At 40.9% G+C, this 24,678-nt stretch overlaps 1 protein-coding gene across 1 annotated transcript in view; it reads left to right on the top strand.

Annotated features, from left to right (window-relative positions):
* Positions 1-1,876: 1,876 nt before the first annotated feature.
* The window catches only part of LOC124246100 (NACHT, LRR and PYD domains-containing protein 12-like), a 36,567-nt gene continuing 13,765 nt past the window's right edge, over positions 1,877-24,678 (top strand). The window contains exons 1-5 of the mRNA XM_046674047.1: positions 1,877-1,964; positions 14,868-14,938; positions 16,099-16,143; positions 18,727-20,386; positions 22,178-22,267. Coding sequence (XP_046530003.1) covers positions 14,869-14,938; positions 16,099-16,143; positions 18,727-20,386; positions 22,178-22,267 — 1,865 coding nt within the window. The 5' untranslated portion in view covers positions 1,877-1,964; position 14,868. The remainder of the gene's footprint in view (positions 1,965-14,867; positions 14,939-16,098; positions 16,144-18,726; positions 20,387-22,177; positions 22,268-24,678) is intronic.

The raw sequence follows: 24,678 nt of genomic DNA, 5'->3' as shown, positions 1-24,678 counted from the left end.
GCTTATGTGGATACTGCAGGGTACCATGGTGGAGCTGTTCTACAGCAGCTAGCTGAAGGCCCAGGTACCTTCCCCGGGGCGGGAAGCAAAAGAACGTGAAGTCTGAGTCTGTTGATGAGCTTCCTCTCTCCCTCCCTTCTGCTGACCTTCCATTTATGTCTTTTCATTTTTCTCCATCTTTGGAGTTGGGATGGGACCGGGCAGGTGTTAGAGTAATAATGGGACACACAACAAATTCAGGCCCTGCAAGATTCAGTACCAAGGCCAGAGAATTCCAAAGCCCAAGTTCTTTGCTATCTCTGGCTCTTAGGTTTTCAACTATGAATTGAAATCTATGAGTAATTTCTAAGACCTCTTCTAGCTCCAACAGTATGAATTTCCATAAATGCAAATTCAGTGAATGTAGTAGTAGGAGCCTAATCTTCACACCTACCCGAAGAATGCTGGGACATCAGGGCAGATCATCAGGAACCCTGTGACTAGAAGAAAGAGATGGATAACATTACTGCTACTTTAGGATCCCTATCAGATTCCCTTTTGGTGTGCCTATACTCCTCCAGACACATTTTGATTCATTTGGAGCTCCCCTGCCAGTCTCCCCCACTTACATTTGCCACCATTACTTTTCAGTTTTCCACTTCAACCCTTTCCCCCTATCCTGCTTTGCTCATTAACTGTACAAGATGCAAATACTGCTCTAGCTAGCCACATCCCACTTTCAAATTTCAGGTCAGCTGTCTGACAGTCTTCCATATGTCCATGTAGGAAATTGCTGAAGACATTAGGTTTTCGAAGGGCAGAAGAGGTCACTTGATAGAGCAACCAACAAGGGTCCTATGTGCCACCTTTCCCAATCATTGCCTTTCTCCCTCAAATTTCCGCAAATGCATCCTTTACATGGCAGAGGAGAGAGTCTTGGCATAGCCACTAGTCTAAGCTATAATTCAATCACTCATTCATTCATCCAACAAATAATTTATTGATAGCCTCTGTGTCTGGTGGAGTTCAGTGATAACTAAAACACATAGTCTCTGCCTTCATAAGACTTATATGCTAGAAGGGAGACCATCAAGGAATGAATACCTTTGTAATAATACTAGCAATCACTGTTTGATTGCTTAGAGTGTCCCTGACACTATTCTAAGCATTTGAGATGTAGTAACTAATTCAATCATCCCAGCAACCCAATGAAATGAAGACTATTATTGGCTCCATAGGACATGAAGAGTTAATCCCTGTGCCCTTGCCCAGACCAGCAGATTCCGTGGTAGCTGGTGAGCTGCTAGCAAGGGTCTTAGCCATGACCGCCTTTGGCACAGGCTAAACGACTTTAAGGCCCAGCACCAAGGAAATGACCCAGTCCAGTGGCTGCCGGATTCGAAGTTGACCAGGCAGTATTCCTAGGACTGCACCGGACACTCTCAACCTCCTCGCCCCCTGCCACGGTTTTCCCATCATCTTTTTTCCTCTCCTTTCCCTCCTGCTCCCCAATGGCCCCCTTTCCAGGCCGGCCCCTTCCTCTGAGCCGCCTCCTCTCTGAGTCATTTCCCCTTTCCCGCCCCAGAGACCTTGGCTGTCTCTCCAATCCCTTCCCTCTTGCAGGAAGTACAGGAAGGGCAAACTGGCTTTGGGAACCAGGTGAGCACTTTTCCCAGCGAGGATGAGAAACGTCTCCCCCGCTCCTATTCGGAGGGACAGGAAATCAGGGAGGTCCCTTAGGCTGAGCGGTGCCTTCCCTGTCGTCTGAGTCGTGGCGGCGGAGCGTAGGAGGTGCCACACCCCGCCCGGTGTCTCCTGGGATGTGAGCAGGGAAGTGGCCGCCCACTCAGGCGGCCCGGGCGGGGCGAGCTCCGCGCGCTGGGGAGGGACCTCGCTGCCAGCGAAGCAGGAGGGCGAGGCAGGGCCCTGGGAAGAGGAAAGCGGAGAGGCCCCAAGGATGCGTGTGTGCGGACGGCCGCACAGAGGTGCGTAGGTGGGGAGGCGCGCGTGCGCGTGTGCCGGGCCGGCGGGGCAGACGCGTGCGTGGGGCGATTTCTGAGGGTGTGCGTGGAGGGCTGTCTAGGGAATCGTAGCGTGTGCGTGGGGTGGGTGGGGTGCGTGCATGCGGGGTGCGTGCGTGGGGGGTGCGTGCGTGTAGGCGTGCTTTGGGGGGAGGGGAGGACGGAGAGGAACGCTGACAGAAGCCGGGGGTGGGCCTGTGGCTGCGTGCGTGCGGACTGAGGTAAAGATGTCAGAGACGCTCGGGTGACAGAGCTCAAAGTCAGGATTGTTAACTTTTTTTTTGAGGTGTGAGGGGGAGGGTGGACATGATCGCTTTAAAAATCTGAGAAAAACTATTGACCGTCTACTAAAAAGAAAAAAAAACCACGCGGTTTGCGTGTAATCCTAGAGGATTGGTGGCTCCGTAGACCCCAGGTCCTGGCTTGAAGTGGGGAGAAAACCCAGAGAGGTTACTTTGTACTTGCCGTTCTGTCTTTTGATTCTGTGAGTGGAGAAATGGAACAGGTGACCGAGCTGTCGCCTCCTCTTCCCGTGGGCCCGTCCTGGGCTTGGTGTGCCTTCCAGGGGTCTCCTGACCTTCCCGGTAAGGCCGGGGCGCCGTGCGTTGCAGCAAGGCCCCTCCGGCAGCGGCAGCTGAGTCACCAGCTTCAGATGTGCTGGTCAGCGCTTCGCTAAGCTTCCAGCGCGGGCGTTAGTAGCGTGTTCTTGTTCGAGCTGATTCCCGCCCCCCAAGGGTCTCACCAGCCTGTGTGTGGCATGGGGAGTGTGACTCTAAGGTTGGCACTTTGTTGGGTAAGTGACTAGAAGAATACCAGCAGACGTGGGTTCTGATCCCGTCTTTACCGTTAACTGCTTGACCCGAAGCTATTTTCCTGATCTTTCTGTGCCTCACTTTCCCCATTTCTAAAATGGGATGGTAGCTGACAGGTTGTTGGAAGTGTAAATAAGACCATAATAAATTCCCAGCACACTGAAGCATTTGATAAGTGACAGCATACTTAGAAATATATATATTTTTTCAGAGAAGTTAAAGCAAAAATTTCATTCTAAAAGAATGTATTAAACTGCTCATTTCTTTTTGGTCTCATCTAGGCACATCTAGCTGTGCTGTCCTCAGCCAAAGCCCACCAAGTTCATCCTGTAAAGTTACCCCCCTAAAGTAGGTGGGACTTTAGTTTGAGTTTTTTACGAAGTTGAGGTAGCTAATTATTCATCCACCATCACCTCTCACCAGCATTGCTGCCTTGGTCTCCAAGCCTTGCACTTGCCTGCTCCCCTCCCGTTCATTCTCCATGTTGCCGTCGGTTATCTTTTCCTCTGAAGGACAAAATAACCTGGTTTGAAGCACAGGCCTTGGTGTCAGATCCTGGTTCAGATCCCAACTCCACCCTGCTCCACCACTTTCTAGTTGTGTGACCTTGGATGAGTTAACTTGACCTTTTTAAGAATCCTTTTTGCTTGTCTGTAAAAGTGGGTAATGATGGTCTCTACCTCATACAGGTGTAGTGAGAAGTTACAGAAAGAATGCATGTAGAGTGGCCCATAGTAACCGCTCAGTAAATGGTAGATTAAAAATGGTAAGGGCAGTGAGACTGCTAACAAGAGAGTGGCTGAAGTGACGTGTAGACGGGATAGGGAGTAAAGCAATGAGGTGATAATGAGCTGGAGAATGGAAGAAGTTGAAGGATGGGAGCTCTTGATGAGAATGAGGAGTGGGTGTTCCGAGAAGCAAGAAGTAATAGGGGTAGGAGGTTGTAGCCAGAGATTGGGATAGCAAAGTTCAGGAATTCTGAAGGTAAGCAGCTCCATGTTTATCAGGTGGTCCAGAACATGGATGGCTAGAAATGGCATGTGAAGTGGAATGTGCTCAGAGATTGTAGAAGTCCAGGAGGTCAAGGTACAGTGAGGCTAGTGTTGGGTGAGTCATCCATAGTCATTGAGGTTGCTTATATAATGGCAGGGCTTGGCATGAAGAGGAAAATGGAGTTAGTACCAAAGGCAAGGTCCACCCTGGTTAACAGGGAGCAGTCCTTTATTTTGCAGATATTTACTGAGCTCTTACTAGATGTCAGGATAGAACATGACAGACAAGATTCCTTCTCTCATGAAGCTTACAGTCAGTCTGGTGGGAGTGATAACAGGTATGAATAATCCCACCTGTAATTAGAAAACTGCAAACTGTGACGAGAGCTATGAAGGAAAGATAAGGGTTCTATAAGTGCTTGTCACAAGAGGAACTGACTGTATGTGGAATGTCAGGGAAGGCGTCCCTGAAGAAGTGGTGAGAACTGAAGGATTAGCTGGGGTAAATGGAGGTGGATGAGAGGTGGGTTGAAGAAATCTTCCAGGTAGAGGGAATAGCATGTGCGGAGACCTGAAGTTAGAAGATGTATGGGGACTTGAGGAAGTGGAAGGCATCTCCTGCGACTAGAGCATATTGAGCAAAGGGGAGAGTATTGTGAGCTGAGGCTGGATGGCAGGCCCCCTTATTTATTTTGGGCTTTGTCCTAGGAGCAATGGAAATATTCCTATTAAAGAGTTTTGATTAGGTGACTGACATGATCAGATTTCTCTGTATTTGTGTACTTATTTCTTTTTGTCCCAGTTTTATTGAGATGTAACTGGTATATAACATTGTGTAAGTTTAAGATGTACAGCATGATGATTTAATATATGTATATATTGCGAAATGTTTGCCACAGTATTTCTTAAGTAATGCATAACTATATGCTCCTTGTAAAAAAACAACACAGAAGTATATAAATTGTGAAAGTCCAGTTTGTATTTTTGTATGTGTATTAGAATATGTATGTCTGTCCACACATATATATAATACAATAGATGCATACATTATTATATATGGATATAATATATTATATATATAATATAGCAACTAGCTTTTTCTACTTAACATTATGTCTGTGACTTTTCCCGTGTCTTCATTTTTTAATTACTCAGTAATATATAAGTATATTTTCATGGTAAAAGATTGAAACAATACAAAGGTATAGAGAGAGTAAATCCTGAAACTGCCTTTCTTGCTCGCTCCTTACTTGCCGTCCCACCAAAAATAGAGAAAAGGCAAAACAATAAAAAAGTAACTGTCAACCGTTTGGTGAGTGTCCTTACAGTCCCTCTTCCGTGCATTTATATGAAAAATAAGTACTTATACACATAGAATTTTTTCCATAACTGGACTCATTGATATTGTGATGCAGCTTTTAAGTTTCTTATTTGTTGACTTAACTACACAAATGACACGTGAATACATTTTTCTTTTGAAGGATTGGAATGTTACAGGGAAGGCTAAAACCTCCTTTGGTCATCATTGATTTCCTCTCTGCCTCTCCCCTTCCCTACTCACTGTTTGACATAACTTCTCCCAGACCTTTTCGTTTGCAAACATTTCTCTCTCTGTCTCTCTCACACACACGCACACGGAGAATATATGGTATTATTTAGTATTATTAAAAAATATAAATTATATCATGCTTATATATGCATTGTTCTGCTGCTTGCTGCTCTTGCAACATTGTGTCTGAGAACTTTTCATGTTAGTACATTTAAGTCTAACTCATTCTTTTTCATTGTTGAAGAGTATCATACAGAATAGATAGGCTAGAATTTGTGTAGCCATTTCCCCATTGACATAGTTATTTCCAAGTTTATGCTAATATAAAACGTGCTGCACTGTATATCCTTGTACATCCTTCCCTCTTTACTTTCTCTACTGACTTCTGAGTGCTACTTTTAGTCTATACTAGATTCTTATGCATGCTTAGGTTTGTTTCATGATTTTTTATTTGGTTCTACTGAGCCATTTCTTTATATTTGCATTCATACCACACTTTTAATTTCTATAGTTTTGTAATATGTTTGATATCTGTCGTGGAAAGAGTCTTCTTTTTTTCCTGCAATTTTATGTTATTCTTGCATATTTACTTTTTTACACTGATTTTAGAATCAGATTGTCATACCCATATAGAATCTTATTGGCATTTTTGTTGGCATTGCATTGAGTTTACAGATTTAACTGGGGAAAATTGCCATCTTTACATTAATGAGTTGTCTTTTATATGAATAAACGTGGTATGGCTCTCTATTCAAGTTTTTAAGTCCTTTGGTAATGTTTCATAATTTTCACCATAAATGTCTTGAACATATCCTGTTTGGCTTATTTCTAGATACTGTATAGCTTTTGGTGCTACTATTAATAGGATTTTTCTTTCATTTTATAATTATTTTGGATGTATGTGAAAGCTGTTGGGTTTTGTATGGAATTTTTTGTCCAACAACTTTACTGAATTCTTTTCTTTTTAATAGTTTGTTCATTGATTCTATTGGATTTTCTTGGGAGGTAAATAGGTTATGTGCAAATATTGATAGCTTTGTCTCTTTGTCTTCCACCTGTATACCACGTGTGTTTTTCTTGTCTGAATGCATTGGCTAAGATCTCCAGTATAAGATTTAATAGTAGCAATGATATCAGACATTGTTATCTTATCCCTCCCTTTAAGGGGAATTCTTCTAAAATTTTATCAAGTATGATGTTTACTCTGGGTTTCTGCCAGTTGTCCTTTATTAAGTTAAATGTTTTCTTTAATTCCTAGTTTTCTGAGGCTTTTTAAAAGCAAGAGTAGATATGAAATTTTATCAATTGCTTTTTCATCTACAGGTTGGAACATATAGTTTTTTCCCTTTTAAATTGTTAATCCATTGAATTGTGTTGATAGCTTTAAAATTTTTTCTGTTATGAAAATTTCCAAACATAAACGACAGTAGAGAGCGCAATAAACCCTCGTGTACCCATCACTCCGCTTCAATAGCCATCAACATTTTGCCATACTTGTTTCAGCTATCCCCCTCCCTTCTTTTGTGCTGGGGTATTTTAGGTTGATTGTGAATGTCATATGATTTCACTCCTAAATATTTCAGTATGCATCACAAAAAATTATAGCAAAAAGGACATCTTTTCGTATAATCATAATGCCATTATCACACTGATGCCCAGCGCATATTCAGATTTTTCCAATTGTCTAAAAACTGTTTTTACCATGGGGTTTGTTCCAATCAGGATCCAACCAAAGTCAACTGTTGTATTAGGTTATATCTCTTGAGTTACTTTTAAGTTTTTAAAAAGCTAAAACAGAACATCATCTCCTCCCTTTTGTTTTCATGGCATCGACTTGTTGAAGAAGCTTGGCGTTTGTCCTGTAGACTCTCCCTCGTTCGGGATTTGGCCGATTACTTCCTTGATGTGCTGTTTTACTTATTTCAGTATTGCCTATATTCCCTGTAGACTGGAAGCTAGATCTAAATACTTGATCAGACTCAGGTTCTTTATTATTATTTGGAAAGACTATTTCATGGTTGATACTATGTACTTCCTTTTACATAATGTTTGCTTATCGCACTTTTAGTGATACTAAAAGTGGATAGAACTGGGCATAGTCTAATCCTTTCATTGTAAGGTTCTCCATCATAGTTTCACCTAATGGCCTTACCATCCATTTGACAACGTCTGAATCAATTATTTCCTTAAGGGTTTCAAACTAGTGATTTTCTAATTCTGTCATTCTTTCAGCATTTATTAGCTAGCATACTTCTGTGTGAAGAACTGTCTCTCATCTACTAGGACTATTTGTTAAGCCTAAAATACAGTTCCTATAGGAAAGACAGGATAAATGCTTAACTCTTTCCCTGTAATTGCCAATTTTCCAAGTAAGGGGTTGGTGCCCTGTTCCACACTGACAGATCTGTCAATGTTAAAGGTTCCCTGCATTCCTAGGATTAACCTTTCAGGGCATGATGTATCTTTTTAATGTACTGCAAGATTTGAGGGATTAATGTTTTATTTAGCAGTTTTGTATCTATGTTCATAAGTGAGGCTGCCTGTAGCATTGGTCCTCAGCTTGGAGCTGATCCCCTCCTCTAGGGGGCGTTTGGAAATGTCCGGAGGTGCTTTTGTTTGTCAGTTTATTGAGTGTGTGTGGGGTGAGTCCTACTGGCATTTAGTAGATGGGGATCAGGGATGCTAAGTGAAGAATTGTTCCACGAAAAATCCCCTTAGCACCCCTGTGAAAAATGATGGGCTATAGTTTTCTTGTGCTTGTCCAATTTTGGTATTAAGGTTATGCGTTTTTATATCTAGGTTCATAGGTGAGATGGGTCTATAATTTATTTCTCTTTACTTGTCAGTTTTGGTATCAAGATTATACTAGCTTTATAGCTGTGTGGTGTCATTTCCTTCTTTTGTTTTGTTATGGAAAATTTTATATAAAGTTTGATTAATCTGTTCCTTATACGGTTTGGTCACACTCTGCCACAAAACTTTTTGGGGCTGGAGACTATTGAGGAAGATTATTATCATTTCACATTCTTCTATGATTAACTGCTCTGTTTAAATTTTCCATTTCTTAGGCCAATTTTGGTTATTTTCTTGGAAATTATCCACTTCACCAAGATTTTTGAAATTATTAGTATAAAAGTTATATATAGTACTTTCTGATGATTTTTTAATCTCTTCTGTTTCTGTAGTTTGTTTCCCTTTCATTTTTATGTTAATTTGTGCCTTTATTTTTGAAATCATACTTGTCAAAAATTTGTCCATTTTATTGTTTTTTTCAAAGAACTATCATTTTCTTTTATTGATCTACTCTATTGTTTTATTATTGTTTGCTTTCTATTTCAATAATTATTAATTTTTTATTAAGGCGTAGTTGACATATGACATTGTATTAGTTTCAGGTGTACAACACAATGATTCAATATTTGTACATGTTGCAAAATGATCACTGCAATAAGTCTAGTTAACATCTGTCACCATAAATAATTATAGAGGTTTTTTTTTTATCTTGTGATGAGAACTTTTAAGATCTACTCTCTTAGCAACTTTCAAACATGCAATGCAGTATTGTTAACTATAGTCACCATGCTGTACGTTACATCCCCACGACTTGTTTATTTTATAACTGGAAGTTTGTACCTTTTGACCACCTTCACCCATTTCGCCCACCCTCATCCTGCCCCCCCCCCCCCCCCCCGGCAACTACTAATCTGTTCTCTGTATCTATGAGCTTCTTTTTTTTTTTTTTGATTCCACATATAAGTGAGATCATGCAGTATTTGTCTTTCAGTCTCTGACTTCTCTCATGATACCTTCAGGGTTCATCCATGTTGTCACAGATGGCAAGATTCCATTCTCTTTTATGGCTAATATTCCATTGTACATATATACCAGAGAGTCCCGCCTTGGCAGTTAATCCCCACCTCTGCTTCCCCACCAGAAGTAGTCACTGTTCTGATTTATTGTCATAGATTGGTTTTGCACATTCTGGAATTTCATTTAAGTGGAATTACACAATATTTACTCTTTTGTGTAAAGCTTCTCTCTGTACATAATGAGTCATCCACATTGTTGCCGTATCAGTACTTCAGTCTTTTTTATTGCTGAGTAACACTCCATTGTATGGATTATATCGCAGTTTGCTTATACGCTCTTGTGTTCATGGATACCTGGGCTGTTTCTAGTTTGGGTTATTGTGAATAAAACTGCTATAGCCATTCTTGTATCATTCTTTTTGTGAACATATATTTTCATTTTTTTTGGGTAAATACCTAGGAATGGAATTGCTGGGTCATAGGATAGGTATATGTTTGTTTTATATAAAACTGCCATATCTTTACCATTTCACTCTCCCACCAACATCCTTACGAACAGTTGGCATTGTCAGTCTTTTGAATATTAACTATTCTGGTGGGTGTGAAGTGATACCTCATTGCAGTTTTTATTTGCATTTCCCTAATGACTAATGATGTTAAGCATCTTTTGATGTGCTATTGGCCATTTGTCTTCTTTTGTGAAAGGTCTGTTCAAATATTTTGCTCATTTTCTTTTGTTTTTCATTGTGGTAAAATATACATAACATAAAACTTATCACTTTAGTCATTGTTAAGTGTACAGTTCAGTAGCGTTAAGTACATTCACATTGTTATGCAACCATCATCACTATCCGTCTCCAGAACTTTTTCATCTTCCCAAACTGAAACTCTGTACCCATTAAAGAGTAACTCCTGATTACCCTCTCCCCTCAGCCGCTGGTAAACACTGTTCTACTTTCTGACTCTCTGAATTTGGCTATTCTAGGTATCTCATGTAAGTGCAATCATATAATATTTGTTCTTTTGTGTCTGGCTTATTTCACTTAATGTACTGTCTCCAAGGCTCATTCATTTGGCATGTTTCAGAATTTTCTTCCTTGTAAAGGCTGAATATTATTCCGCTGTGTGTGTATCCCACATTTTGTTTACCCATTCATCAGTGGACGTTTGGGTTGTTTCCACTTTCCCATTTTCTTTTATAATTGCATTTTTTATTGATTTTTTTCTACTTTTACAATCGATTCTTTCTTTTTGTACTTTTAAAATTGACATACCACATTATATTAGTTTTAGGTGTACAACATATTAACTTGATATATGTATATATTGCAAAATAATTAGCACAATAAGTTTAGTTTATTGATTTTATTTAATATTGATTGATTTTATTCACATACTGTAAAATCCACCCTTTTAACATGTGCAATTTAGTGATTTCTAGTATATTCACAATGCTGTGCAACCGTCACTATCCAATTTCAGAATATTTCCAACACCCCAAACAGAAATCTCGTAACCATTAGCAGTCACTACCGTTCCGCATTTACCCGATCCCTGGGCAACTGCTAATCTACTCTCTGTCTCTGTGGATTTGCCTATTCTGTACATTTCATATAAATGGAATCATGCAATGTGTGGCCTTTTGTGTCTGTATTCTTTCACTGGGCATAATATTTTCAAGTTTCACCCATGTTATAGCACATATCAGTGCTTTGTTCCTTATTATGGATGCATAATATTCCATTGTAAGTATATACCACATTTTGTTTATCCGTTGATGGACATTGTGTTTGTTTCCACCTTTCTGCTATTGTGTCTAGTGCTGCTGTGTATATTCTTGTACAAATTTTTGTTTAAATACCTATTTTCAATTCTTTTGGATATATACTTAGGAGTAGAATTATGGGGTCATATGGTAATTCTGTGTTTAACTTATTGAGGAACTGTCAAACTTTTCCTCAGTGGCTGTGCCATTTTATATTCCCACCAGCAATGTATGAGGGTTCCAGTTATTTCACATTTTTTTCCATTTTCCATTTTTTAAAATTATAACCATCCTAGCGAGTGTGAAGTAGATTATTATTATTCAGTCATAAAAAGGAATGAATTACTGATACATGCTACAACATGAATGAATTTTGAAAATATCATGCTAAATGAAAGAAGCCAAACACAAAAGGCCACGTATTGTATAATTGCATTTCTATGAAATGTCTAGGATAGGCAAATCCTTAGAGACAGAAAGTAGAATTGTAGTTGCCAGGGGCTGGGAGAGTGAAGAGTGGGGGGTGTCTGTTTAATGCGTACAGCATTCCTTTTTGGGATGATGAACATGTTCTGGAATTAGATAGTAGGGATGCTTGCAAAACTTTGTGAATATACCACAAAGCATTGAATTGTACGCTTTAAAAGGGTGAATTTTATGATATGTGAATTATATCTCAATAAAAAAAGTACAATATAGATGAGTGGAGGTGAAATTTGATATTTAAATTTGTAACGTTGCTCTCCCTTGTTTTCAGCAGCATGCACACCATGTGGAGTCACCATGAAAAGTTGTGCAGTTTGTTGACTGAAAAGGCACACAGCCAAGGGTGTGAAGGGGACTGAAATTAGCTTATACTCTGCTCTCTAACTTGTGTTGCCTGGCTCGGTGCTGCCCTAGCTGAGAGGAAGAAGCTTCACTTTACCAATTTTAATTCAATTGCCCAGAGGAGACATCTTACTTTGATTTGTTTTCTTGGAGAAGGCACCTTTTAGTACTTTGCAGAAAGATTCCATATGTTCTAGTGGAGATCCTGTTACAATGGATACTACTTTCCCATCCTGGAATTTGGGCCATCTCACAGCCTTTTATTCTAACTTGGTCTAATAATCAGTTATAAAATGCCCTCATAATTCCCCAAAGGTCTGTTGACTCTAACTCACTCTCTGGTGTAATTTCTGTGTCAGAGTTCTTAGTTCAGGCAACAGAAATTGATTCTGCGTAACTTAAGCAAAAATTGGGATTTTTGAAAGGACTACTAGAGTTGCTCAAAACCAAATGGAGTGTTGTATAACAAGACGTCAAGGAGGTCAGGAACTAAGGAAGCTGAAGGCATTTGGGTAGCAGAAGCTCAGTCCCTAGAGTCTCCACTCAGATTTAAAAATTCAGTCACAGAGAATCTGATTATTCCACTAAGAGGGATGAGATCTCTTATCAGAACAAAGATCAGTGAAAGAATGCTGGAGAAACCAAGCAATAGCTACCAAAGGAGGCAAGAAGAAGAGGATGCCAACATCCAAGTGAAGATATTGAGTAAGCCTTTAGAAGATAAATCTGGATCTCAGAGGAGAGGGCTAGACTAGGATAAACAATTAGGAGTTGCAAGGATGACTGAAATAATGCGCATGGCTGAGATTGCCCAGGAAGAGAGTAAGTGGCCGTGCACTCCTCCAGCTTCATTGCCTGAAGGCAGGAGTGCTTACTGGAGTAATTTGTAACTGGAGGATTGTTTCTATTTTTTAGAGGACATGATATTCCTAGTTATTGAGAAAAGAGCCCGGGATGTGGGAATATAATGCTGTGCTGGGAACACTCCATCTCATGACGATGAAATTGTTATGTGGAGATTTTAATGGAATGTAACTACTTTCTGTCAGTTATAATAAATGCCATCTTATTTTTTTCTCTAACATTCATTATTTATATTGCACTTGGTCCTGTGCTAAGTGTTTTATGTATGTCATCTTATTTAATCCTCACAAGAAATTAATGAAGTAGTTATTATTATCACCATATTTTAGAGATGGGTTACTGTAGTCTCAGAGAGTTTGAGTAATCTACTCAAGGTAATATTGCTGCAAAGCAGTGGAAATGGGATTTAAGTAAGGAGTGTCTGAGTTCAAAGACATTTCTACTCCATATTAAATGATACAACAACGCCAACATTAGCTATAGTTTAGGATTTTTGAGCCCTTACTGTGTACCATGTAGTGTACTGAATACTTTATGTGCATTATCTCACTTAATCCTCATAATAACCTTATAAGGAAAGTACCCTTGCTAACCCTATTTAACAGTTGAGGAATGTGAGGTTCAGAGATATTAACTCCATGCTTGTCACATAGTTAGTAAGTGGTAGAATCCGGGCTTGGAAACATCTGTTTGATTCCAAATCTTGTGTGTTTCACCAATACACTAACCTCTATCAAAAATAACTAAATCTTTGAACTGTGGCTTTCTTCCCTTGCTGTGTATTAGAATCCTCTAAGGAGATTTAAAAAAAAAATCAATGGCAAACCTCGTCATCAAAGATTCTGATTTAATTTATCAGGAATGCAGACTGGGCATTGGAATTTTTTTTTTAAAAAAAGGCTTTTATTCATTCATTCATTCAATAAACATTTTATGAATGTCTTCTCTATGCCAAACACTTTCTGGGCATTTACTTTCTAGCAAGATGTATCAGTTAATTATTGCCACAATGATATATAACAACCACAAAATCTCGGTGGCATGAGAAATTCAGAATTTATTAAGCACTTATTCTCGCAGATCTGGAGGCCAACTGAGATTCAGCTGATTAGGCAGGGCTCTGTTGGGCAACTCTGACTCAGGCCGGGGTGATTCTACTTTTCTTACTGCAGGACTGTGAGTAAATGAGTAGCTCTGCTTCATGTATTTCTTCATCCTCAGACTAGTGAACTAGCTGAGGCTTGTTTCTCTCATGGTTCATCTCATGTTAGTGGCAGAATCACGAGAGGGGATATGTTCAACTGTGCAAGCATATTTCACGCCCCTGCTTGAGTCACATCTGTGTACACTCCATTAGCCAAAGCAAGTCTCAAGGCTGAGCTCAAAGACAAGAGTTGGGAAAATAAGCTCCACTTCTTTTGTGTGGACCCGCAAAGTTCATGGCCAAGGCCGAGAATAGGGGCCAGTAGTTCACTTTAGGTGGGAAAGACTGAAAACAATAAGCGTAATACAGAAGAAAATTATCGAGTATGTTAGAAAGTGATAAGTAATATTGCAAAAAAAGAAAAAGAAATTTCAGAGGGTGGTGTGAAGGTGATTTTAATGTGCAGCTGGGACTGAGAACCACTGATCTTACAATGTTGAACCTGAAAAGAAACCTGGGCAATGTTAATTCCCTCAGCCATTTTAAAAATAATAAAACAGACCCAGAAAGTAGAAGAATCTTACTCAAGGTCTATAGGTAGATAGTTACAGACATGGAGCTAGGGCCTAGGTCTCCTGACTCTCTAGACTGTTTCTCTTATACTACAGTATTCCAATCTATGGTCTTAGAATTCTCCCTTTACCAATGGCACCAAAAATATGTTGTGGAAGGTCATAGTTATTCTTTCTTATCTTGAACCTAAACATTAGAGGTATACTCCCTAAATCCTATGCTTTCCATTGTAACCCAACTCAGAGCCCAATTTGACATTCCCTGTATGTGTACTTTTCAAAAGTTTACAGACATTCTATCCTCTTTTAGTATTTTTATCTTCAAGTTGAAGACTGTTGGCTTTGGTCTATCTTCGTATGATCCTTCAAGTCCCACCCCAGCTGTCTACTTGCTTATTGGGCCTTCTCTCTTCCTAAGCTCTATAATGCCTGAAATGGGTAGTCTTTCTTGAGTTACTTTTTTACTCTGGGCTTCCACTGTGCCTTACAGTCATCATCTCTGTTTTGGATTACGGTCTTCTTCATTTGCCAGGATGAACAGTCAAAAGAAAAGAAAAGATATGGAACCTGCTTGTACCTGGAGTTTATTGTCTGAACAGAAAGGTGAGTAACTAAATGTGGGAAGAGAGAGTATAATCTAGGTAATCCTGTTCATTATCTTTCCCCAACTTCTTCTCCTCGTAGATTTTGGGATTCTTGCAAATCGTTAAAATTGTGTTGCATGTGCATAGGAGTGTGTATATTAAGATATTACATGGATACCATATTTGTCCATTAATAATCTCTTGAAACTGCCTCCACAATATTTGTGTTTCCCAAAATGAGGAAAAGGACAGAAAGGAGAAGAGGCAATTGTGGTTTCTACTGTTTTCCATAATTCCAAAAGCATTTATAATCATAAAAGACTCTTAAGTCTCTCCCCCTACTGTAACCACAGATTTTCACAGGAGACAGCACAAAAGAGCAAAGAGTGAAGATTGCTGGAGTCCTTTCCCTGTGACTGATTCCTGAACTCCAAAGGATGTTTAGTTAAGGGGAATAGAAACTTGTTATCTTCAACAAACCACTCACTTGCCTGCCCATTTCTGTGACATTCTAGTATCTGCCTCTCCAGACTCTGCTTCCTCTCATCCACCTAGTCACACCTTCTCCCAACTATAAGTCTCACTCTTGCTTTTGAAAGTGTGCAAGTACTAAAAACCTATAGGAATTTTGAGGAGAGTGTGTGGTGTGTGTGCACGCATGCATGTGTATATTTTTATCTCTATACCTATAGATGTAAGTGTTTGGATTGAGTGTGTGTGTCTATGTATTGAGTGTAAGTTGTTGTATCTATCTGTTGAACTAACATCAGCAATGCCTTATTCCTTCTCATTAACGAGTTAGGCTCAACAGAAGCTGCAGCAGAACCAATAGGCTAATGTTCAGTGGAAAGCAAAATACCAGAAACAGTGTCTTCAAATAATGTATGCCCCTTTAAGTTCATGCCTAAAATTTTCCTTATTGATCATATAAATGTAGGTGTTTACATCCTAAATTATCTATATGGGAAGTTCTTACATTTTACTTTATGTTGAACATTAGCTATAAAATACCATGGTGGGTAAGTTAGAATAGATGTGAGGTAACTTACTTTCTTGGTTGTATTTCTGTTTGTGGAACAGCCTGAATGGCTGTAATTGACTAAATTTCTGTATATTTCATGTTTTGGTATAAAGGTGTCTTTTGTGCTACTCTTAACCTCAACTCTTTTCCTCCCACAGCTGCTTCAGGTTCTCTGGCTTCATATTCATGGAAGGAGCTTATAGGTAGATGTCTTTTCTGTTTTATTCTCTTTTTCTGTTTTGGGAATAATGCCTCTCATGAACCTGGCTGCTCATTCCTCTCCCATATTCATTGGGCAATAGTTATTGATATTTCTGGTAACATCTATGAAGCCTTTAACTATCATAACAAGTAGGACTTTTATATCGTATAGAATAGGTATTCGAATACTGGGAGGACCTCCCATGGCGGTGATCAAGCACCAGATGTACAAAACTTTATGGCTAGAAAGGACCAGTCTGCTTCTGGGATGATCTAGATGGAAGTCAACAAGTTAGAGCCGCTGGGCCAAATCCAGTCAGCTGCCTGATTTTTAAGTAAAAGTTTTACTGGAACCAACCATGCCCATTTATTAACATAAAGTCTATGGCTGCTTTCGGCTAAGATGGCAGAGTTGGGTAATTGCAACAGAGACCCAAAAGCCTAAACTGTTTACAGGATTTTACAGAAAAAGTTTGCCAACACTCATCTAGATCAGCATTCCCTAAACTGAGTTCTACAGAACACTATTCTCCAGGAGTTAATAACTTTGCTTTTAGAGAAGGATTCTATATTCATTTAAGACCAGAAAATGCTGGACTAAACAAAGTTAAACACCCCTTTTTTTTTTTTTACTGTGGGTCGTCTCAGAGCCTTTCATATGCTAATATACATTGAGAAACTCTTAAAGGGGAGAGAGGGTGCATGCCCCTTAACTTATTTGACCGCAGGGCACCTTTTTCACAGCTCTCCTATTAATATCTTGCAAAATAGTGTTCCAAGGAACGCTTTTGTGAGAAATCCTACAAGAAGCTTACACATTCACTTAACAGGATTTGGAACTTGATAACTGACTCTTTGGATTAGTTTTTCTAGTTACAGAAGGTGAAAAGCTATGTAGTATGGTATTTAAGCACATAGATCAGGGCTTCAGACAAACCTGAATCTTAATTAAGTCTCTGCCACTTACTAGCTGTTGAACCTTGGACAAGTTACTAATGCTGTAAGCAGGACTAGCTACATAATTTATGGGGTACAGTGCAAAATGAAAAGGCAGGATCCTTGGTTCAAAAATTATTAAGAGCCAGCCCTGATGGCCTAGTGGTTAAAGTTTGGCACTCACTGCTTTGGTGGCTGAGGTTTGCTTCCCCATCACAGAATCACACCAGCTGCCATGATGTGATGGTGGCTCACATAGAAGAACTAGAATGACTTACAACTAGGATATACAACCATGTACTGGGGCTTTGGGGAGGAATAAAATCTAAATTAGAATTAAAATAAGATATTCAGGATAGCAGCAGCAGAGCATTACACCAAGCATGGGTCCTTCTGAGCATGAGACCTGTGCACAGATTGCCTACCCATGAACTTATGACCCTGCTTATGAGTGTCAATTTCCTCAACTGTAAAATGTGGGTAATACCTACTTCATGGGATTAATGTGAGAGTTAAATCAGAAACGTATGCAAGGGGCCTAGCACAGTATCTGGCACAGAATAGGTAATAATAAATGACTTGTTTTTAATTCAAAAGCATTTATAGCCATATTCAATAAATATTTATTGAGTGTCTACTATGTGCCAGGCACCATTTTGGGTACTTAGGGTACTATGGGGAAGAAGATAGACAAGGTCCCTGCCTTCATGTAGATTATTGTTTAATGGGAAAGACAGAAAATGAAAAAATAAACAAGGCAATTATAAACTTTGATAAGTGAAGTGCTATGCAGGGAAAACAGAGTGCTGGGAAAGGGAATAGTAGAGAGGATATGCTTTAAATTGGGTGGTCAGGCAAGTCCTCTTCTAGAAAGTAATTTCTAAGTTGAGATCTGAAGGATGAGAAGGAGCTCTCCATGGGAATAGCAGGAGGAAGAGTGTTCCAGGCAGAGAGAATAGCTAGTGGAAAGGCCTGGAGTGGGAAAGAGCATGGTATTTGTGATAAACTAAAAGTAGGCCATTGTGGCTTTAGTGTAGGGACTGAGAAGGATGGTGATATAAAATGAGGCTGGGAGGGGAGATAGGTAGGGCCCAGATTGTGGCATACTTTGTAGGATAAGGTAAAGATCTGGATTTTATACCAAATGCAATGAAGAGCTCTTGAAAGGTTTTGGGCAGGGCAGTGACATGATGTAGTTGATATTTTTAGATCACATGGGCTGCTGTGTGGAGAGGAGCCATAGATGGGCAAGAGTAGATGAGTAGGAGGTGATTTCAGCAGTCCAGGGAAGAGCTGATAGTGCCTTGTACTTGGGTAGTATTTGAGGACCTAGTGATAAATAAGTGGATTGGAAACTTATTTTGGAGGTTTAAATGTTAGGCCTTGCTAATTGATGGGATGTGAAGGATTCAAGGGAAAAAAGAAATAAAGAATAACTCCTAATATTTTTTTCAGCAACTGGGTGGCACCACTTAACTGAAATGAAATGCTTGGGGAGAGTTTTTTTTGGGGAGGGAGCAGTGGCGTAGAAATCAAGAGCTCAGGTTTAGACCTGTAAGTGAGACATCCAAGTGAAGATGGTAGTATTAGTTATAGTTGTTTGTTGCTTAGGATTCTGTGGTTACTAACTTTTGGTGTCACCTCATTAGATTACCGGGAAGTATTTAGAAAACATCTAAAAGAAAAATACCTAAAAATAGGAGTCGATAAATGTTATCACCATGGCAAGCATATAGAGTCGCGACTGCTTGTTGTAAAAGAGCACTGTATATCAGAAGAGGCATCCTGTGGAATTCCTCAACAAGATAATTTTATTGAGATGGAACATGTCTTTGATCCCGATGAAGAGGGCTCCAGCTCATCCCGAACTGTGGTGCTTCAGGGATGTGCGGGGACTGGGAAAACAGCTGTGGTGCACAAGTTCATGTTTGACTGGGCAGCGGGAACGGTCACTCCAGGCAGGTTTGACTATCTCATCTATGTAAACTGCAGAGAAATAAGCCATATTGCTAACCTTAGTGCTGCTGACCTGATCACTAACACTTTTCAAGATATAAACGGACCCATCCTGGACGTTACTCTTATGTATCCAGAGAAGCTTCTGTTTATTCTTGATGGATTTCCTGAGCTTCAGCACACTGTAGGTGACCAGGAAGAGGATCTTAGTGCTAACCCCCAGGAAAGGAAGCCAGTAGAGACCCTCTTATGTAGTTTTGTGAGGAAAAAGCTGTTCCCCGAATCATCCCTCCTGATAACCGCCCGACCTACGACCATGAAGAAACTCCACTCTCTGTTAAAACAACCTATCCAGGCAGAGATCCTGTGGTTTACAGATGCTGAAAAGAGAGCATATTTCTTGAGTCAGTTTTTGGGTGCTAATACAGCAATGAGAGTCTTTTATGATCTACGAGAAAATGAGGGCCTTGACATTATGTCTTCTCTTCCCATCATCTCCTGGATGATCTGCAGTGTCCTGCAGTCACAGGGAGATGATGACAGGACTCTCATGAGGTCACTTCAGACCATGACTGATGTGTATCTGTTCTACTTTTCCAAGTGCCTCAAAACCCTTACAGGCGTCTCCGTGTGGAAGGGACAAAGTTGCCTGTGGGGCCTTTGCTCTTTGGCTGCAAAGGGACTGCAGAACCAGCAGGTCCTATTTGAAGTCAGCGACCTCAGAAGACATGGGATAGGAGTGTATGATACCAACTGCACTTTTCTCAATCACTTTTTGAAAAAAGCTGAAGGAGGTGTCAATGTCTACACTTTCCTTCACTTCAGTTTCCAAGAGTTCTTGACTGCTGTGTTCTATGCGCTGAAGAATGACAGCAGCTGGATGTTTTTTGATCAAGTGGGGAAAACGTGGCAAGAAATATTCCAACAATATGGAAAAGGGTTTTCGTCATTAACGATACAGTTCTTGTTTGGCCTCTTACATAAAGGAAAGGGGAAGGCTTTGGAAACTACTTTTGGCAGAAAAGTCTCTCCAGGACTTCGAGAGGAGTTATTGAAGTGGACTGAGAAAGAAATAAAGGATAAATCTTCTAGGCTACAGATTGAGCCAATGGACTTGTTTCACTGCTTGTATGAGATTCAGGAAGAAGAATATGCAAAAAGGATAATTGGTGATTTAAATTCAATTATACTGCTTCAACCTACCTATACAAAAATGGACATTCTGGCTATGTCGTTCTGTGTAAAAAGTAGTCACAGTCACCTGTCAGTGACTCTGAAGTGCCAGCATCTACTTGGATTTGAGGAGGAAGAGCGAGCCTCAGCATTCATGCCACCAGCTTTGACACTTAATCAGTAAGTATAGTAATGTCTTTTCTCCTGTGTTTTGGCCTTCAGAAACAATGGACTTTACTGTTTATTTTAAGTATTCAGGCACATGATCATTTCTAGCATTGTCTATAAATAAAAAGGAACATCTCTGTTTTCCATATTTTATGTCAATCAACACAATAATGATTTATTGAATATCTATCGCATGTTGAACACTGTCGTAGGTAGACACTGAGGGAAAGCTAACATTTTGAGCACTTACTATGTGCCAGGCCCTGGGCTAGCCTCTGTAAGTGTGTGTGTATGAGTGTGTGTGTGTGTATCTATTAGTCTTCATTGTCACTCTGTGAATGCGCTTTGTAATTATAAAGTGTTATGAGCACATAAGTCATCAAGATTATCATTGGGGACTTTGCTATTTTGATGTTGATGACTATTCTGGAAAAGCTTGCAAACTTAGCATTGAATTGGTTGTCACTCTCCTCTGCGTATACTTCATCACTGAGGCCTCCAAGAGCTCCAGGTTAGTAAGGGGCAGAGCTGCACTCCTGTATTTATTGCTGTAAAGCCTGGGCTCTTTCCATGAGACTTGCACCTGCACAGAGCGTCCACAGCTGGAGTTCAAAGAGGCTTAGGTAAACCACGTATATAATAATATGGACTCTGTGCACTATAAAATACAGTTCTCCTGACTTACTGACTAAAGCAGCCAAAAAAGCTTATGCCTGTGTTATCTAGAAAATGCCAGTGGTTGTAAGTCTGTTCTCAGTACTCAGTTTAAGATGGACAGTTACCTCTCCTTTAGTTGTAGGGCCAGCTGAGGGGTAGTGGACCTTGAGAAGGAGACAAGAGTGAGCAGAAGCACAAGTGAGCACTACTTGGGGAGTGATTTAACCTGAGTCTTTTATCTGATAGTTGTATTTCCTCAGTGGGCAGTAGCATAGAGGTAGAAATGAGCGTGAGCTATGTGTGTTTGAGGAAAGTGGGGAGAAGAAAGGAGGTACAGCAAGTGTTTGTGTTTGGGACTAGAAGGAAAGGAGTAGGAGAGGTTACATGGACTCAGAATTATGAAGGACCTTGGCTATAGTGCCTTGAGGAATTCATGATACCTTCAGTCCAACTGTATATTATAAAGTTAAATAATGGGCAAATACATTGAGAGATTTTTAAACACTGATGGAAACAAAAAGCGGCTTCTAGTTCATTCTGGATTTCCAGAAAATCAACCTTAGATGGAGTTCATACCCCTAACCGTACTGCCTTTATTGGAGGGCTTAAATTCTCTTCAAAATTTAACCCCAAATACTCCTTTCCTAAGCATGTTGACTAAGTGGGAGTTTACTATTGAACTTTCCTAGTTCTCAGTTACGGTCATTAATTTTTCTATTCGTACTGATGACCAAGAATCAGTTATATTGTAAAGATAGCTCGGGCAAGTCACTTGACCTCTCTGAGCATCTGCAAAATAGTGACTACAATACCTTTCGTTGAATTAAGGACCAGATAAGATAATTTGTGTATTTAAAGTGCTTACCTTGATGCCTGGCACACAGTAACAGTGGCTTTGGCTTTGGAGTCAGATAGACCTGAATACTGACCTCCGTTCTCTTCCTACCTATGTGACCTTGAGCAAATTATTTAATTTTGGGGGAACTTTTATTTCCTTATTTTCAAAATGGAGTAATACCTCCTAAGGTTTTTGGAAGAGGTAGGTTAGTACTAGTATGGTAACAAAAGCCAAAATAAGACTTTGGCTTAAAATTTTGTTTTTAATTATTTTGTTTTAAATTATTTTTGCTTTCTCACCTCTTTTAGGTCCTTCCAGCTGTGCAATTTGCCAGTGTCTCGGCTACACTTGCTCTGCCAAGTACTGCGTAATCCAGATTGTAAAATCAGAGACCTGAAGTAAGTTGAACTTTGCTTTAAACTCTTAGATCTTTGCAGGTAAAGACTGGGTTGCTAGAAATTGTACTCCCAGACGATCGCACCTGAAGAAAAAGTATAACTAGTGCTCTGTTTTCTATAGCGAAAAAGCAAATGAAAAGATGTGCTATGAGCCTAGAAGGGGTAGGGAGTCAGGCACAGATCCCTGCCAGCCCCTCCTGCCTCTTCCCCTTTTGTAGGTGCTGTTTTTGCTGTAGTAAATGGGTGGCAGGCTGTAACACCTAAGAGATTTGTGTCTGGTGTCCCTGCTGGACCTAACCTCCTTCCTTTTCCTTCCAGAATTCCACAGTCCTCCTGGTTGGTTTTCTTTCAGTTGGGTTCTATCTCAGTCCATGCAGCTGGATGATCCTTTTCTCTCCCTCCATTCCCCACCTCCATCTCCCTCAGTTATTCCCCATAGTGCCGTTGCTCAGAAGCCCCCACTCCCACCCTGACCTTCGGTCCTTGCTCACTCTCAGGTGTCTTGTCTGCTTGTCCGTCCACATCACGAACACACAGGCATGAACCCCGTTGGTTTCCCACCCCCTCAACATACAGATCAGTGTCTGTTCTCTTTCCTTCTAGTCCCAGAGGAAGAGGTGGCCTTTCCAAACCCGCCCAACCCAGTAAATTCACTGCCTTTTATTTTTGTATTTTTGTGAGCACTTAATTGTTTCACTTTATAAAACACAGAAGTATGTAAAGATATAAAAGCCTTCCACCCTACTGCCCTGTACCCCATCCCACCCCATACCTCCACATCGCCAACTCCTATTTCCTATTCTGACTTTGATCCCACCCTCCCTAGGTAATACCTTTTTTGCTGAATATCTTTCCAGACCTTTTTCTATGCTTATTCAAACATAAATCTGTAACGTAAAGCACACATAAATCTATAATATACGTAGCATATATATACGCATTTATAGAACTTTTGGGGGTTTTGTTTCACAAAAAAACAAAATTGACCCTGTCGTGTTTTTTTTTCATTGAACAGTACCATGGACGTGCCTCCAGTACAGTCTGCAGGATCTACCTCATTCGTTTACATATTTCTTGCGTTTTCAAGCTTTCTTCAGCTATCTCCTTCCTCATGGCTCAAGTTTCTCCCATATTCAAAAGAACCCTCTCTCAGCCATGTATCCCACCTCACTCCTTCCCTCCGCAGCCAGAAGTCCTTGAAGGAAAGCCTCCCTCACTGAGTGCACATCCTCAATCCTTGCAGTTTGCCTTCTGCCCCTCCTGTACCCAGACCTGCTCAAAGATCGAAAGTGAACGCCAGACCCAGTGGGCACTTTTCACCTCCTATCTTAGGGGCCCCCCTGCAGCCCCGGGCACTGCTGAGCACACTCCCCTTGCAACTCTCTTCCCTCTGTTCTGACTACCGCTACATGCCTCATTGCCTCCGTGGTTCCAAATCAGGGACGATTTTGCTCTCCAGTGGGCATGTGACAATATCTGGAGATAATTTTGGTTGTCACAGTTAGGGGGTGATGTGCTCCTGGCCTCTACTAGAGGCCAGGGTTCTGCTGAACGTCCTACAGTGTACTGGACAGCCCCCTGCAACAATTATCCAACCTCAAGTGTCAAGAGTGCTGGGTTTGGGAAACCTGGCTCTAGAATGGTAGAAATGAGCCCAAGAACACTTCTGACAAGTGCAGGTTAGGGATCTTGCCGGTGTGTCCCTCAGACAAAGCACTGGAGAGTGAATGAGGACAGAAGGTCGGGGTGGGGGTAGGGGCTTTTGGGCAATGGCAACCATCCTGATGTCTGTCCACACCTCCACACCTGCCCCAACAGGAGACAGCCCAAGGTCACATCCAGCCGCTGCAGAGATGTCCCAGGTCTATGTCAGCTTCAGTTCCTAGGTCCTCAGTCTCCAGGCGATGTCCAGGGCTCCTCTAGTTATCTCAGTCTGGTCCAGGTGTGAATCCTCACCATCCTGCCACCTGCAGGATAAACCACACATTTAGCCCCTCTCAAGACATCTTATCGTCATCAGAGGGGGAGATGCAGACCATCCTCCCCACTCCCCCTTTCCCAGTTTACCCCCTCCCTCTGGAAATTGATATCCCGTTGGGATATGTTCTATTCCACATTTCTGAATCCACTGAGGGCTTTCTAGCCAGACTCCGCTCCTACTATTGTCCTGGTGGTGGGCTGGGGGAGAGAATCCCTCAGGATGGCACCATGCTTTGGTCTGTGGTCTAGCCCAGCCCACCCTTAGGCACCGTCAGTTGCTGACTCACCTCCTTGGCTGTGGCGTGAGTTCCTTGATCAGATCTGACTGTCCCCAGTTCTGATCACTGGGCATTGGGGAGGCTTCTCCTGTCATGGGGCTGAACAGCCATAGCAGTCCTCACCTGCAGCTGGTGCTGGCATCCTCTGTATGC

The sequence above is a fragment of the Equus quagga genome, chromosome 10 (genome assembly GCF_021613505.1).
Source record: "Equus quagga isolate Etosha38 chromosome 10, UCLA_HA_Equagga_1.0, whole genome shotgun sequence".
Lineage (NCBI taxonomy): Eukaryota > Metazoa > Chordata > Mammalia > Perissodactyla > Equidae > Equus > Equus quagga.
This window is presented reverse-complemented; position numbering and strand designations above follow the sequence as displayed.